The following is a 17033-nucleotide window of genomic DNA, read 5'->3' on the forward strand; positions in this document are numbered from 1 at the left end:
TAGCCAGTGGGCTGATAGCTGCAGCCCTGCTGAAAAGAGAGAAACATTTGCTGGGATAGAAGATCCTGCTCAGACACAAGAGCCCTCTTCTTGGTAGCCATTGGAAAACTTTGTGAAAACCCTTCAGCCATGGGAGTTGGACTTCATAGTCCTTTATGGGTCCCGTTCCAACTGTAGGTATTCTACGATTCTATGCTATGGCCAATTGAAATAAAGACTGTTCTGAAAACAGAGCTTAGCACAGTGAAACCCACCACAGGGAGTTTTGCTGAATATGAAAAAGTGTTTTCCAGTGAAACCCTTAAAGATTGTGCAGATACTCCCTGGGAATATGGACAGTAAACGTATTTCACAGCAGAGTATTGAAGAAACTGTCCCTCCCCAGCAAAGCACATGCCACCTCTGGTACCTCTGGCAGCAGGGATCTTCTGGCAAGTCCATGTTTTAAACAAACAGTGGCAGACCATAAAAAGGAAGTCTTCTAAATAAACGTGTGTGCTGCTGTTCAAATATGGGCCCCAGGATTTGGCATTGAAAAAGGAAGAATAGAAGCTGGAGGAAAAAAAACTCTTCCCACCTATGATCATGAAGGTATTTCACATAACAGTAAGTAAGAGAAAACCATGCACAAAGGAGCAAACAGAGAGAGGAGATGAGACAGAGAGAGATTGCAGTCTGGCACAATGTGGAGCATTGCAGTATTTTGGTCACCCTGTGGGACAGAAAGCTTTCTGATTGTCACCAGATTTGTCCCTTTTATTCCAGAACAGTAAGACTGTTGCGTCTGCTGGCCTACAGAAAGTAATTCTGGTCTGTATGTGCATGAGAGTAATTATACTGTTGTTTTCCAAAATTACATATTTGTATTCTTAAAACTACATTTCACCATGATAATCTCATCCTTGCTTTTCCTACTCTTCCAAAAAGATGAGGCTTTCCATATTGTAGGAACGAAAAGGAATCTTCTTCCCACACACGTAGACAGCTTTTCTATGTTAACCATTGCTCAGAAAAGTAAACTGAAAACAAATCAAGCAATTCCTCCATCAAGGTTTCACTGTGGAGCACATGTGGATGCAGCTCTGTTTTAAGAATAAAAAGCGAAAGGCAACTTGCAAACATCTCGGCCCCACAGAGCCATGCCAGGACCTACAGCTTCCTCCACATACAGGTTTGGTCACTGCATGTGCACTTTGCTAGCTCCCAGTTTTAACACACAGTTTGAATGAAAGCAAACCAAGACCGAGTTTTGAAAGTAAGTCCCTGCTCACAAAGTGAAAGGCATTTCCTTTTAAAGCCAGAACAGACCCGCAAAGGAGTCACCATGCTGCTGAGTTTGGCCAGCCTGACAAGGAAGCAGCAGCAGGACATCTCCCAGCAACCTGCTCGCATACAAGCTTGCCCTTACCCAAACCAGTTCCTACAAAGTGTCTTCTCTGCCCACGCTCACATCAACATCTGAAGCTCCTTTACGATGCTTTTTCGGGGTGAAATTGCTTCTGTGAGACTTTTCAGCCTAAATGCCCCTTTGTCCTGAACAGATTCCTTCAGAAATTAAGTCATACCCTGGATTATCAAGGAAAAAGCACCAGAGCTCATCTGCACCAAAGAAGCTATTGCATGAACATGAATTGCAACACCAGAGGACCCTGACTGATGGCAGGCTGTCGGCAGAGACAACTGCAGCAGCTATGGACAAACACTGAAAGTTATTTTTCCCCCCACTCCTGGCATCCTTAAAGAAAGAAAGAATCATAGAAAGCTCTTAATCTTTCTCCCCAGTATCTGAGCACACTCAGCAGCTGTGAAAGATGTGTCTATAACTGGACAAGTGCCAGTAGACATGCCAAAAGAAGTTTCATTAAATTAAATGTCTGGACTTATACATGCTGGTCTTAAAGGTAACACAAATACCAACCTCAGTTGCCAGGAACCCATCCTATTGATATAGGAAGAATGAAAACAGTAATTATGGCAAAGCAACTGTCAGCACCAAGTGAAAGCTGTCATCTGCTGCCGTCCATTTCTGCTTACAAAACCATTTCTCAGCTGAAATGGCTGTAGTTCAGGTGGAGCTTTGAAGACATGCAGCTGAGCGCACAAAGGCCACAATGCCTAGGAGCTAGTAAATACAAGCTATAGTATATACAAACAGTGTAGATGACTGATAAAAATAAGTACTAATAATAAGAATTTTAATTGCCCCAAGAAAAGAATCCAGAGCGCCTGAACGCTCCAGCCATTTTGGCACATGGCTTGCTTTCACACCTCCACAAGACTCCAGCTGACACTAAAAACACACGGGTCGAAATGTGAACACATGCAAGGATCTGGCACAAGGCCGTGGTATTGCAGAAGTCCTCAGACAAGGCCAAGACACCAAAATAAATCCCTACAGGCTCAAGTGGGACTTATGTGGTGCCTTGGCCTCATGCTCACCTCTGCAGAGGAATGAGGTGTACCCTCAGCCTCTTGACGCATGAGCTTCCCAGCAGGAACGTGCAAGATCCTAAGCACTACCGCTGGCGGCTACCTACAGCCAGGGCGGCTGTTTTCTGTCACCTGATACAGCAGGTGAAGCAATGCCCATGAATGACACCTCTTACGGTCTGTCTGGGAAGTCATTCTCTGATCCATTCCCTCTCACTGCAAAGCTTCGGGAACAGACGGGAAAGTGGAAACCAGACACTTATATGGCCTTTCTTCTCCCCATCCTCCTGCCACTTACACCATCCAAAAGAATCCTGGCACAGCTCTTCCAGCAAAGTTCAGATAGGGACTATGCCCAGATGGAAAGTTTCTCATGCACAATGTGGAGACACTTACCAGTGACAAATTACAGTTTTTAAATATGCTTTAAAAGTGCATGAGTAGAGTCTTTCTTTGAAGCACCCACTGGTCACAAAGCAATTATTACATGTTTCATCCTTGCTCCTGACTTTCAGCTTCCCTTTTTATAGCTGAACAACCTACAGTATTTATATCCCACTGAGACACCAGCCCTCCAACAGCACCAGAGATGCTCAGCAGTGGGGTCCAAGTACTCAGCTGAGCTAGTGCTCACAGTCCTGGTTTCATGTGCTCTTAGAAAGATGCTCAGATGGACACCCTGGAGAAGGCAAGGAGGTGGCTCCATGTTCTCTGCCATTCTCACACAGCAGACGAGGGAAGAACACAGCCACCCTGCGCTCCCCAGCTCGGGCATGCACACACATTTGGTTTCTGTCTGTAGGCTGCTCCTCAGCACTGCCTTGCTGTGCCCTGGGCTCCAGCTGGAAGTGAGAATAGAGGCACTGAACCTATCCTCATTCACCCTCTGAAGACAAAAGGGGACTTAGGTGTGATAACTAGACAGGCACCTTGCAAGCAGTCAGGATGTTCACTTAGGGAAGGAGTACTGCTTTGTCACATTGTGCAGGTCGTGAAGTCTATATCTCAAACTCAGTCTCTCAAGTTCTGGTCCAGAAGCCTGGCTTTGGCCAAACTCCTGGCATGAATTTCTACCAGCTCTGACCAGGGGGTTAACAAGCAGCTATGCTTTTGGAAAGGATTTTGCCAATGCAGTACTCTACGAGTGCTTGGCCCTTGGTTGAGCACCATGTCACTATGAACAACTGTGCAGAAGCCTTCTGTGTCTCTCTCCTCTCTCCTCCTTCCCCACTGTCCTCACTGCACAGGTCACTGCATGCACACTTATACTTACTGCTTCTGGAGCAAGTGCTGGTGCTGCTGCTGCTGCTGCTGCCGGTAGGTCTCAATCGTGTGCTGAGGAAGGTACTGCATTAGTTCCAGGGACTCTTTGATCTTGAGTAGCATTTCATACGTCTCCCGTCCCCTCACCTGGATCATAGGAAAAGAGGGGAACAGAAAAGCCTTAAAGGACCGCATCTATAGTTTTCAGTGACAGCCACCTTCACAAGTTTTGGATGAAGTCAAGTAAACAACCAGAGCAGGATGCAAATACCCCACCTGCACACTGTGCATATGCAATAAAACTGCTAAGCCTTGTGCTAGAGGTAGAGCAGCTAATGCTGAAGAGTGATAATCTGTCATTGCACGCTAATGAACATCCTGGGGTTGCTGTCTGGCTTGTTGTAAATCTATGCCAACCAAAAGCAGTATTCTGATCCAATCCGTGTCTTTACCTGCCTCAGCGGTAAGCAGATCTGGTGCGAATCTTAACATGCCTTGAGGAAAAAGAGAGTACTTGAATTTGGGCGTTGGGTTTGGATCTCACTTCTCTTCTAAGCACACCGTGGTTTGCGATTTATCCAACTAGATGTGGCTCACGGGGAAGAAGCTAAATGGCCAGTTACAGATACTTCTGGCCCTTTCTGATCCTACACTTAACACAGCATATTTCACTTCTATCGCTATATTAGAATGGTAACACATATAAAAGCCACAGAAGCATCCACCTTTGTCAGCAAGACAACTCCCACTATCTCTCGAGAAAGCTCAAGTGTCATGGACCCAGAAATGACAGAGGAGGAAACCCAGCTAGGTCTCCCAAACAATGTTTCCACCAGGACTGACAGATCTCTTGGGATATTCTCATGTGCCTAGCACAAGCCACTCTCAGTCAGCAGCTAATGGGATTTGTATTTGAAATAGATAGCTAAGGGGATTAATATTAATAATTCTACATCCCATCCCCAGTTCTTGCTGAGGTCTAGGTGAGCAGCGGACTTGCCTCAAGGCACTGAGGAAGATACTAAACATACAGTAAATGCAAAGATACAGAGAACTCACAGGCAAGTATAAGAGCTCATCATCTGGAGAACGTCTTTTTTTGATAGATGTCATCTGTATGCCGTGAGTTCCTTGTCGAAAAGCTGGAAGAGAAACCCCAAAATCATCCCATTTAAAAAAAAAAAAAAAAAAAAGGAAGAAAGAAAAAAGAGAGATGCAAGAGAGACATGAAGTGCGCGTACAGCTCAGATCTGCACTGCTCTGAAAGGGTCTCTGCCTGAGCTACTTGCGAACTGCTTGCAGCTCCTGGGTCCGTAAGGCAGACATGGCTTTGCAGATGTTGGGTGACCATACCACTTGGGGAAACACAGCAGCCAAGGAGCACTGGATATATGGCAAAACACCAGCAAGCCGTACCTAGAACAGGCACTGGCTCATTGCAGGAAAGACTGCGAGCTTTGGTAGTACAGTGCTCATGAGCTGTTGGTGGATCCACAGTCTGTGAAGGTGACAGAACAGGCAGAGAGCACGCAGAATTCACTGCGAAAACAAGCCCCCCTCCAATCTGCCTCCTGTTAAAGTCTGCTGCCTTGCTGTTCAACCTAGTGTCATCTCTGAGCGTAAGTGGGAAACCAAAGCTGGGTTTCCACATCTCGCATATCTGATAAGCACCTTGCACTCTTTAGGGCACAGAGAAAGGCCGCTTGCCAGAGCACCTCTGATGCACAGCAGGGCTTACATGCAGTCTTAATCTAGATCCCTCTGGCTGGAAGACACATGCCACAGAACAAGACACTGGCTAGAAAGAGCAGAGAATGATAGCACAGTCCCAAACAAGCAGTAGAAGTTCAAGAAGCGGTTACAGAGCCCCAGCCATGTACATTGAGGGAGGCAAATAAGCATCCCCTCCAGCCACTGCTGCCAGGGCTAATCTAACACAGGCAACGCTGCAAGGCAGCCCGCTAACCCAGACTGTCAAATGCTGTTTTGTGAACACCAGCTCATCTTCCAGGCTGATTCATCCTGGGAGAACAGACATCTAATACCCTCCTGCCTCCAAGCCCATGCACAGCACCGCTCCCTCCCCGTGGCACAAGTGCCGGGGTCACACCTGCACCCAGTGACAGCACAGTTCGCAATCTGCCCAGCTCTGCCAGCTACTTACGGCGCTTCGTACCATCACCATTCTTTGTGCTGTCGGAGACTTGCTGCTTGCGGATGCTGTCCTCATCTGCTTTGCGATCTCTGCCTGGGCAAGCGCAAATGCGGGCTTCAAAACATCGGCGGCCCAAGACTTGCCCACTGGGAAGAGAGGCGAGAGGAAACATCAGCTGGCAGCTCAGGTACAGGACAGCAGCATCCCTCAGCTTCATACGAGACTATGCACAGGCAGACCCAAACCTCCCATTTCCCAGCCAGGATGTCCCAGGTGTTGGGCAGCTCCCACCTGTAGAGATTTGGAAAATATCCTATGGCCCTTTGCATTAAACTGCCCCTAAGGAAGTGCAGTGCTGCCCTGAGCAGAAAGGGAGCCGGAGAGCCACCTCACAAGCAAAAGCTACACTAGTGATTTGCTACTTACTCTCTGGTTTCCAGTGTCACAATGATGAGGATGGGGCGACGGTTCATCCCTCCCACGCAGCTACTGTTACACATGAAGTTGTACAAGACTGTTGTGAACTCGGTACCAACCTGGATGAGACAAAGAGGATGAGCAGAAGAGACAGTGGAAGAAGTAAAGCTCTGCTTTTTCCAGACTGTCCTCTTGACAGCTGTGCTGCAATCAGACTAGCATGAAATAGGCCCCAGCACAAGGCTTCCTTACAAGAAATGAAGAACTCCTGCTCTACAGGGATAAAGAGGGTGTTCAAAAGCTCAACTCTGACAAAAAGGAAGACGGGATTCCTTGTGATGAGGATGGGGAAAGCACAAGATCCTGACTCCTTCGACTAGTGTTACAACCCCCACCCATCTGCATGCCGAGATGCCACCACCTTGAGCTCACAACATACCTGGGGCGGCTCGTAGGGGACCAGCACGCTCTGCCTCCCGGTGATGGGGTCTTCTACATACTGGGCATGGCTGTTCCCTTCCACCCTAATGAGGTGGCTGGGAGGCGCGATCTGCCCTGCAAGGACAAGGAGGCAAAAAACAAGAGACACTGTTCAGTGAAGCAAGCTCACGTGCAGGGCAGCAAGATCTTCCACTGAGGGAAACCCCCTGCGCCCAGCCCCAGAGAGTCTATCAGAGCACACGCATGCCTCCCAGCCTGTAAAGCATCCCTTCTGCGCACTGCCAGACATGAAAGGCAATGCAGACTTTTCTCAAGCTCACACTGAATACTTGAGAAAACTTGAACATGGGCTTCCCAAGACCCCAGACTAAGCAAGCCTAAACATCAGCTGAATGGCACCTCGCAGCAGCTCTTGGAGCAGATAACCCCATGTGGTTTTTCACACCACCTGAAAGCCTTTCTTTCCTCCTCTAATGTGTAAACAAAGCAAAAGCCTACAAGTCTCAATCCCTACTCTTTTCCCCATCAACTGCTAGCCCTCTTCTGTTCCCTCCCATCAAGCTTGATCCTAAGGAGGTAATAAAGATTGAAATCACACTTGCTTACAGCAGCAGCAGAAGGGAAGATTATTTTCTTTGTTTCTAGGTCCCTTTCCAATAACTTAAAAAAAAAAATTTCCTTCCTGCAAATTTTCCTTTGTGTTTCTACAACAAACAACTAAATTCTGAGGAGAGAAGCCTGTTATGGGTTCACCCAAAGAATTTGTTTCATGTTTGAATTATTAATTTCTTACTCAAAATATAGTTTATTTCTAGAGAAATAATTATTTTAGAATAAGAATTTATAGTTTTAAGTATTTTCTTTCTTAAAACTGTATCACTGAACCAGGTATCAACCCTCAAAAAAATCCAGTTCTGTCAGGAAAGCACTTTCTAATATGAAAAACTGTTTCAAAGAACTGCCTCAACTCCACTCTGATTTTACACTTCCAAGTCCTTGCTTATTTTTGGGCTTGTCTAGCTGGTTGCATTGTGACCAGCAAAGGGATCCAGGCTCCTAAAACATCCTGCTAACTGACACCAATTTTTTTTTTTTTTTTTTTTTACAGTAGGAGATAAATAATACACGTAGAATAAAACAGATGCTCATCTGAACTTATGTGAACTTGAGTGGCCAAGGCAAAATGAAGCCCAGCCCATGAGTTTGCAGAAAACCCAAAGGCATTTTTAAAACAGCTGCTACTTCACTACCACGAGGAGAAGCAAGCAAAAGTTTAAAACATTAATACTGAAGTGATAGCATTAAATGTACAGGAAGGTTGCCTACAGTTGATGCTGGCACTTAGTGTTATCCTGCCAGGGATAAACAGCCCCTCCGTCTTTGAGGTGTGGATTAAGTACTGGAGATGATATTGCATCCTGTTACTAGATCCCTGTCCCAGTGACATGGAAGCTCATTCCTGAGCGCAAGAACAGCTGTTTCTCATCGCAGGAGCAAAAGCGGAGCAGGGAAAGGCTGCCAGAAGGGCACTGCCTGCCGCGGGGACAGACATCCAGCCAGCCTGGCCAGGCATGGAGTTTATTTCAGTACTTTTTTCTCCAAGGACTTCCTTGCACAGGGACAGCTAAAGCACAGTATGAAACTTCCTGCTAAGCACGGGAAATAAAAAGCTGCACAAGACATTGCAGGGAGGTCTGCTTCCAGCAGGTTTGTTGTGAAGCCGCCACCAGACCCCTGCACTGGTCACCCATCAGTGAAGCAGCTTTGGAGGGAGGCTGCCAGCAAATCACTGCCCTCCTTACCCTCATTGAACTCCCGGCTCAGCTCATGGTTCGGGCAGCGTTTGACCACTTCGGTGACGTGTTCGGCTTTCTTGTAGACTGGCATAGCCCTGATAACAGCTCCCTGAGGCGGTGGGGTCATCACTTTGATCTGGATGGGGCATGTCTTGGCGATCTGGCAGTACAGCTTTTTCAGTTCAGTGGAATACTGGATGGGGGAAAACAGCGAGAGAGAGTCAGGATGTTCAGCTAGAGGTGGAGGCATGCCAGAAGGATGGGGATGGGTTTGCACATGTAGCTGAATGCACAGCTACTGCATGTGCATTGCGTTTGTTCACACAACAGCCGCACTTCCAGACAAGTGGCAAAAACCCTAGACCTTTACTTGCTTTAGAATAGCAAAGTGTAAACATACAGCTCTGTTTTCCCAAAGGCAAAAGTGTTCAGATAATGAGCACTGCTTTTACATGAACAAATAGAGTCTTTATTTCTCTTGGGCACATACCCCCTCTTCCAAGGGACACGCATTACCCTCCTAACAAAACAGACAGTATTCTTTTCACAACACACTAATCCTGGAAGCACTGGAAACCACACGCATAAATTATTTCATCCTGTTTTGTACGAAGATCTCGTACTTCATCAGAGGGGTGAAATAAAAACATGAAAACTGGAATTGAACAGTGCTTGAAAGCAAGACCCTGACCAGTTTAGGAATTGCACTAGATTTGATGTTTCAGTTGTCTTTTAAAAGAATCTCATACCTCTGCTGATCACCTCTGTAGCAATCCAGTGATCTCCACACTTCTAAACTCAAAGCATTATGTCCACGAAAGCAGTAAGATATAAAATAATAAAGAATAGTTGTGGGGTTTTTTTAATAATCAAAGCTCAGAAGAGTTGAGCAGCCCAAAGATCAGGCCCATGGTGAGACCTACAGCACAACCCAGGAGCTGGCTCCAAAAGGGACATTGTCACTGTCCTGAGGTGTGCAATGAACATCTCCAGCGGAACAAGATGCTCTTATTCAGTGCGCTGATTTGGAGCATATTAGAGTCCCTCTTTTAAGATGTTCCCCGCTAAAGCAATAATGCTGGTGCAGCTTTTTCCTGAAGTGTGTTCACATCTGGAAACCTTTACTCAGCAAAACATCGAGGCATGAGCTGAAGTCATTGGTTCAAAAACCCTCACTGAAATAAGTGTGTGTGCTTAGCAGGAGTGATTGCAAAGAAACTCTAATGTGGTTCAGTACAATATAACCTGAACCCATTTTTCTGGATGTCCCCCTTGAGGAGACTCTCCAGTCTCCTCTGCTGTACAAGGTTCTTTCAAAATACGACAGTTGTCATCGGTACCCTACTCCGGAGGCATTCCGTTTTCTCCTGGTGCTCAGACATTTGCGAGCACAGAGCTCTCCCAGTAACTCTAACCAAGTAACCCACAGGAACTGCTGGTGCTTCCCCATTTCCATCACTTTGGTTCTTGCAGAGGCAGAAAAGTGAAAGCCCCAAGGTGGTGGTTTTCTAGGGAAAAAAAAAAATCTCTAGCAGCCATGATGGATACAGCCCTGGTCCTAACTGTTCATACAGAGTACTGGCAGGTTCATACAGGTTGAGAGCACAAGGTGGCTGTCCACCCTGCTGGCACGGGAACAGCCAGCGCATGCATGGGTGGGTGGCGGGTGACGTGGCAAAAGAAGGATTAGCTAGCGATATTCAGGGATTATTTCCATTTCAAAGAGTACATGTTGGTAACATAGCAAACCAAAGTTGGGAGAGACACTGGGAAGGAGAGAGGGATTAAAAATAAGACAAGCCGGTCCCTTCCCTCCTCATTCAACATCACCCTGCCATATGGCAGAGAAGATGCTACAGGTATTTAAGCTAAGGAAAAAAAATTCGTTAAGATGCACAGGCCAAATTGTGCAATGTATTTTATGTGCCTGCAGGCTAGAGATTAAACCCACAAGGGATTTACCCAGCCCGCGGAAACAGGGAACATGCCAAACAATTACAAAAAAAAAGGTTGCGAAACAGATCTAGATGGTGATTTATATCATACATCTTTTTAACCTGAAATTCCTTATTGTTTTTTAATTAAAAAGCTATTCCTCACTGAAGGTAAGAGTGAGCTCACTCTTACCTTCAGTGAGGAATAGCTTTTCATCTCAAGAGGTAGGAAAAGAATCACTTATATTTGAAAGAGGAAGAAAATTTAGAAACCATTGTTTCCCTCAACATATCAGTTTGCTAATAGCATTGTGAAGCTTTCAAGGACAGAAAGCCTCTAAAATCTCAAAAAGCCAGCTAATCACTTGGATGCCTTAACATCATTGAAGTGTAAAGAGATTGGGCACCCAAATGCAATGGGCCAACATAAAAGCATGAACATGGAAGTGCGATGGTGCAGGGAGGGCACAACACACCCCAGAAGCCAACGTGTCTGGTGTCTGCAGGCATTCAGAGAATTGAACAAATGGCAGGAGATACACACCCCTCAAGTCATGGATCAGGAGTGCTGGTGTTGGTTGTAATTTTATGCGCAATATCTTCAAAGATAGAAAGCTGGGGTTACAAAAAGGGACACTCCCCCCCTCCCCCCCAAATAATCACTGCTTTCAGAAGAAGAATACCGAGGCTCTGGGTCAAACAGGGTCGCCCAGCAAAGGAAGGGATCTGCCCCTCGTCCACCCTTCAGCACCACAACTGTCAGATCCCTTTGGCTACAACCAGCAAGGAAGGCATGGGACCTGCAGCTTAAATTCACATAAAGCAAACAGCCAAGGGTTAATGGGTTCTGATGAACAAGTCTGTGCAACAAAGAAGTCTATACATATATATGTGGCCTCAAAACACAGGGCAGACTGAAGAGCTCCACGCTTTGGCCAACACCTTGAACTTGGCATGTCAGAGAAGGAAGGTGACCAGGAGCCCACCTCTGCTTTGGGACACGGTGAGGGCATGGGGAGGCAAGCACCCAGCAGAGGCAGATGAGGCAGCAGGAGGGCTGAGCTACCTTTTCGTCACACAATTGCAAGAGGATGTCAATCTTCACGGGCACTACACAGGCTGTGGCACATCGCCACGATTTCACATCTACCTCAGACACAGCCGGCTAGGAGCGTGCAATCACTGATCCGGTCATTTAACACTGGTGTAAATCTGTTCATGGGGTACCTGCTGTCAGACAGTAAGGGGCTTGAGTTTCCCACCCTGCCAAGTTCGCTGCAACCGTGGGTAACCTGATTCCCAGCCATCTATTGGCGTAAACAGATGCAAACAACTAGGTCACGGCAACTTCATACTGGATCAGTGATACTCGTTATATCCACGGAGCAAGACAGGATATTGTATATAGATTTCAAAGCAAATAAGCGTCGGAGGGGGGAAAAAAACCCAGGGCAGGAGCTGTCTGTGCATTCAGAGAGTGTCTGAAAGCAAGGGTCACCCCTCTCAGCACAGGTGCCTCTCCCCAGCGGTCTCCAAACCGCCCCACCCCGCAGAAGGTGACAGTCGCCCTGCAGACCGTTTTGCTACGGGAACTGACAGATGCTCACTGTACGAGGGGTAAGATCACGAGACCAGCAATTCCCAGAAATCTATAGCATGGGTGTTATCAACATACTTCTGTTACTTGGTAGTGTAGGAAAATCAAATCAATTAGGAGCAAAAAAATACCAAAAATGGGCTTGACCCAATGAACAAACCTGTCCTTTAGTGAGGTGACAGTAGTCATGATCTAGCAGCAGTAACAAAAGCTGCACCAACAGCCTGAGGAGCATGAACACCATTTCCACCACACATACAGAGTAGAAAGTTATTTGAAACAAAAGAGTGGAGCCTGGTGACATGTTATCTGTTTGAGGGGGAGAGGAAAGAGCTTTGGCTCAGACTTTTCTTGCAGGTTCGACTGCTGCACATCATGCCCAAATAAGCAGACTTCAAGAGATTGCTAAGAACAACAGTGTATCCAGCTTTTTGCTTAATAATATGTTTTAAAAGGAAAGAAGAAAACATTCCAGCGTCTGCAGCCCTGCCCTCCCACCTGCCTGTGCAGACAGACTGTATTACCCACTCTTGGCACCCTAGCTGGTAATTCAGTATCACAATACACACACACCAGCTACCATCAGGCAACACCTGCCTGATTTTGCAGCAAGCCCCTTCTCTGGAAGGTGTGTCAACAATGGGTTTAAAGGAGAAAACAAAACATCTTTCACCTCTCAAATGGAAAATTCTTGCTAGAAAGAATAGAGGTCTCCTGGAAGTAAGAGCAGGGTGCAATGCAAACTGCAATGGCTTTTCACTGAGCCTTCAGTTCCCTTGCAAAACTGATGCAGCAAAATCGCCCAAGCGCTTCTTTGGAAATCTGCCTCTAATATCTCTCTTTCCATCCAATCTAGCCGAGGGATTATGGCCTTTAAGTCTTTAAAAGGAGCAGGGTTCAGCCAGCCCTGCGAACGCTGACGGATGTCAACTTGAAGGTGATCCCAGAGGCTGGCTTACGGCATGACAGCTCCCTGGGCCCCTTCTGCTCGGATCAACAGGTCTTTCAAATCTTTTGCAAACTTCTTTCAATAAGTCACGTTTTAGTTCAAATCAGTTAAACACTAGATTCATTTTACTTGATGTTTTCAAAGCCATCGGTCAGCTATGTTTTCTCCCCTATCAAACTGACTCCAAGCAGTGAGAACAAAGAACAGGTTAGTATAGCTGGAAAGCAACATTTACTTGCACCAAAGTATTCACAGATGAGAACAAGGAGTCGCAAAGAAATAGAAAATCACCTGTATAAGGTTTATTCATTTAGGAGAAAAAAGGCAGTGGGAAGAAGGGAAGCTGCCCACTAAGAATAGAGATTTATGCATGCACCTTTAATGTTTTTGCTTTGATGAGCAATGATTTAACTTCTCATTCACCAAAAATTGTTGGAAGCGTGGCAGGGGACAGATACACATATCTGCAGATGCACACTCCCTCTAGGAACTGACATGCACCCAGACCACTCTCTGCGGAGAAGCCCAAGTGGAACCTTCCCAGGAGCACTGTGGTCATCTCCTGACAGGTTCAACCTTCAGCTCAGCATAACCTTAACCCCACCACTCATTAGCTGACTTGTTGCAGCTCTAGGCTGAGGTCCTCTATCTCACCAAGCTCCATAGAAAAGCAGACAGCTTGCTGCCAGTGGAAGTAGCAGACATTCAAACCACAGGCACGACAGACAGGTCCAGAGGTCATCAGCCCCCACGTACCTCCAGATTCACCACATGTGACAACAGCCTCCAGACTCACAGCCCACCGTGGCTGTGAGCATCCCACATCTGATGGAGAAACCACCACGCGATAGCCAGAGAGGACAGAGCAGGAGGAGATGCTGACGCAGCCCCACGAGCACTCTGAAGACATTTACCAAACTTGTCTGCCCCAGGGCAAAGGAAAAACCATGTTACCCTCTTTCCCCCCCCTGGGGAAGGGCAGCAGTTCGCCCAAGGGCATCTGCCTTTGCAGAGACTTCAACTTCATTTTCCCCTTGAGCTGCTCTGCCCCCTCCCCGTCTCTCCCGCCGCGCGTCCCGCGCGCGAACGGTGCTGATGAGCTATTAAAATCCTTCCTCCGAGCGCTTTTCCCCAGCAGCCACAGCCAAAGGCCGCCTGTTGCCACCTGTCATTCGCAGGGATTAATTACCTGCGCCGGGCTGGGAGCGGCACATTCCTCCCCGGCCTCACCCGCCGAGATGTTGACATCAGGCAGGTGGGCCCCCGCGTCCCCCCGGCCGGCAGTGCGGAGGGGACGGCGGAGGGGGAACGCGACCCACGAGCAGCGTGGGGACGGGCAGCACCGTGAAAACCGCACGAGCGATGGGAGAAGCGTCGAGGAGCGTGTCGGTGCAGCTCCGCGCTGCCCCGGGGCAGGCGGCGCTCCCAACGCCGGACCGGACGCCGATGGCAGCTGGTGCTGCAGCCTGGATACATTACTGCGGAAAAAAAATTAAAAAAAAAAAAAAAAAGAATATGTGTGCTGACCTGCTTAGGTAAACGGGGAAGGGGAGGGGTGGCAGGGAGGAGATCAGAGAAACGTAGCCTGCAGACAAGGATTCAGCAGGACGGTGCCTGGTGTGCCGGGTCCCCTCCTTCCGTGCAGCCCCGCGGCACAGCCCCTCGCCCTCTCCCCACTGGCCGTGGCCAACCACGGGGCTCAGCCCCCAGCCAGGGATGTGGGAGAAGGGCTGTTGCCCACCAAGCCACCAAAAAGGGCCCGTTGCACTCGGCTGATCTGGCACAGCTCCTGCGTTGTGCTATCGTGCAACGCAGAAGGAGAGAAAAGCACTTTTTTCCCCTCTGGCAGTGCAGAGCTGCGTGCACAACCACCTACTCGCGTTGGCAGAGACACCAGCTCCATGCTCCCCCTTCCCCGTACAAACCCCTGCGTTTTCCTCTGCACCACACTCCTGTCCAGTCCCCTGCCATCACCCTGCAAATGCCCATCCCAGCCACACAACCCGTCTCAGAGGACGGGGCTGAAGAAGGCTGAGAAGAGTGCACATGGGGACATGCACAGGTGGCCACGCTGCAGGACATCCCCTGAAATTCGTCAAAATACTGAATTCAGAGCATCCGCTAGATTCTTCCTCTTTAGGAAAACGAGAGCATTCATTCACGCAACAATACTTCAGCATCTCGCTTGAGGCTCCTTGGAGTTTTTCATTCAAAACTACCTTGATCAAGACGTATTATCTGCTTTAGGAATACTCCTACCTAATCTTGCCAGCAAAGCCACAATGATAACAGAAATAACACTGATATTTTCCCAGACTACTTTTGCACTATGAAACAGTTATAAATTTCAAAACTTCAGATTTGAGGGCTTTTACCTTTCAGTTTCATATCCACAGACTTATTTTATCAACTAATGAAGATCTCTTGAGGTTTGGCTTGAAAACACTTTTTAAAGTGAACAACAAAAAAAACAATTAACTGAAAAGTATCCTGTTTCAAGAGACAAAAAAAAACCGTGATGGAAAACTTCAGAGGCAAGCTGGGAATTATTTTACTCACGTTTTTTGATACAAAATGATGTCTGTAAAAGAAGGCTTTACTACTTGATTTTGTTATTCTATTTTCATTTAAGAAATATTAAATTGTAAGACTCCTGCAGTCGAATGACCTTACCTTGCAGACTAAGCTCACACTCTGCTTCTCTATCATATCCAGCTTCTCCGCTGGTGTCTAACTGAAACTTTAGCAGTACCAAATAAGTTTCAGATGCTAACAATGTCTAGTAATTTGCATTTCTGATAGGCTACTTCACAGAGCAAATTTTGCAAGTGAGGTGAAGGTACGAAACAAGTGCGAATGTGCTGAACAACTTCTCCTGCATTCGCAGTGAGTGCCCGCTGAGAGCGGGATCCCGTGGTACAAAAAGCACAAGAATTTTCACTGAGCGAAGTAGCTTCCACAGGGAGCATTTATTTTATGTTATTACCCAAAATATGAGGTACACTCTCAGATACCTTCTTGCAAACACAAGTTTAAACACACACACAGAACATCAAAGAATTATCCCGACCATAACACAGCTCCCTCTGATGCAACATAACAGGCCACAGCACACGTGCTTTGCAAGCGTACCAGGCTCTGCACACTGCGCTGATTTCCGTTGGATCAGAGTGTCTCCCTGCTCGTGACTCTGCACATCCCTGGGATATTATTTTCAGAGGCTCTGCTGATTAACTGACATTAACACAGTCAGTTTACAGGCCACCAATAAAACACGAACCGTGTGGTATCTTCTTCCTTGAAGGACTTTTCTTTAGGATGATTTTGCAAATAAAGCCTCCCATTGTTTTTTGGTTGTTTTTTTGGGGGGGAGTTTTTTTTGTGTTTAAGGGGAAGAGCTGGACACAGGCTCTTTTTATCCTGTTCAACTCTTTCTCAAGCAGATATCTAAGTCTCCCAGTGTCTTCTGTATTACAAATGCATAACAACGTAAGCAACCCATTTGACTACCAAAGAATACACAGCACTAAGAAACATATACTGTGGGAAGGCCACTCTCATACTGCCCAAACTTGCTTGAAGGCTATGAAGCATTTGACAGAATAGGGAAGAGTAAACAGACTAAAATATTAGTTAAAACTGGAATTGAAAAATATCAACTTCAAGTATTGAACATTAGTTAGAGAGTCAAAATTTGACAGCAAGATTTTTAATCATTACAACAAATGCAGAAGCAGCTCCATGGAAAACTTCATTGCATTTCTTCCCTCCTTTCACAGTTCCACTATCCTCAAAAGCACTCGGCTGCTTCACATCCTCCTAGCAGGAGGGCAACCCACTGCAAACGAAGTGCTGCACTGGAGGTACAAGTATTTGCATCTAAATAAAACACACGCACCTTCTTGCAGGTAATGCAAGCGAGTGTACATATATGACCATGCGTGTTTGTTTGCATGAAACTAAGTTGATTAGTATGACACCGAGTGTCACACCAGCTAGGGACTGACAGTGACATAACCAGCAATAATCCTTCCAGCCAGTTCTACTCATT

General features: G+C 46.8%; 1 protein-coding gene across 3 annotated transcripts in view; it reads right to left on the bottom strand.

The window, feature by feature from the left end:
- The window catches only part of TP63 (tumor protein p63), a 104253-nt gene that overhangs the window by 11497 nt on the left and 75723 nt on the right, over positions 1–17033 (bottom strand). For 2 of the 3 annotated variants that reach the window (XM_009931665.2, XM_075417347.1), the window contains 6 exons: positions 8509–8695; positions 6705–6820; positions 6275–6384; positions 5858–5994; positions 4753–4835; positions 3704–3840 (listed from right to left, as the gene is read on the bottom strand). In XM_009931665.2, the coding sequence (XP_009929967.1) occupies positions 3704–3840; positions 4753–4835; positions 5858–5994; positions 6275–6384; positions 6705–6820; positions 8509–8695 (770 nt within the window). The remainder of the gene's footprint in view (positions 1–3703; positions 3841–4752; positions 4836–5857; positions 5995–6274; positions 6385–6704; positions 6821–8508; positions 8696–17033) is intronic. The other variant, XM_075417346.1, reaches the window with a different exon arrangement.

The sequence above is a fragment of the Opisthocomus hoazin genome, chromosome 4 (assembly GCF_030867145.1).
Source record: "Opisthocomus hoazin isolate bOpiHoa1 chromosome 4, bOpiHoa1.hap1, whole genome shotgun sequence".
Taxonomy (NCBI): domain Eukaryota; kingdom Metazoa; phylum Chordata; class Aves; order Opisthocomiformes; family Opisthocomidae; genus Opisthocomus; species Opisthocomus hoazin.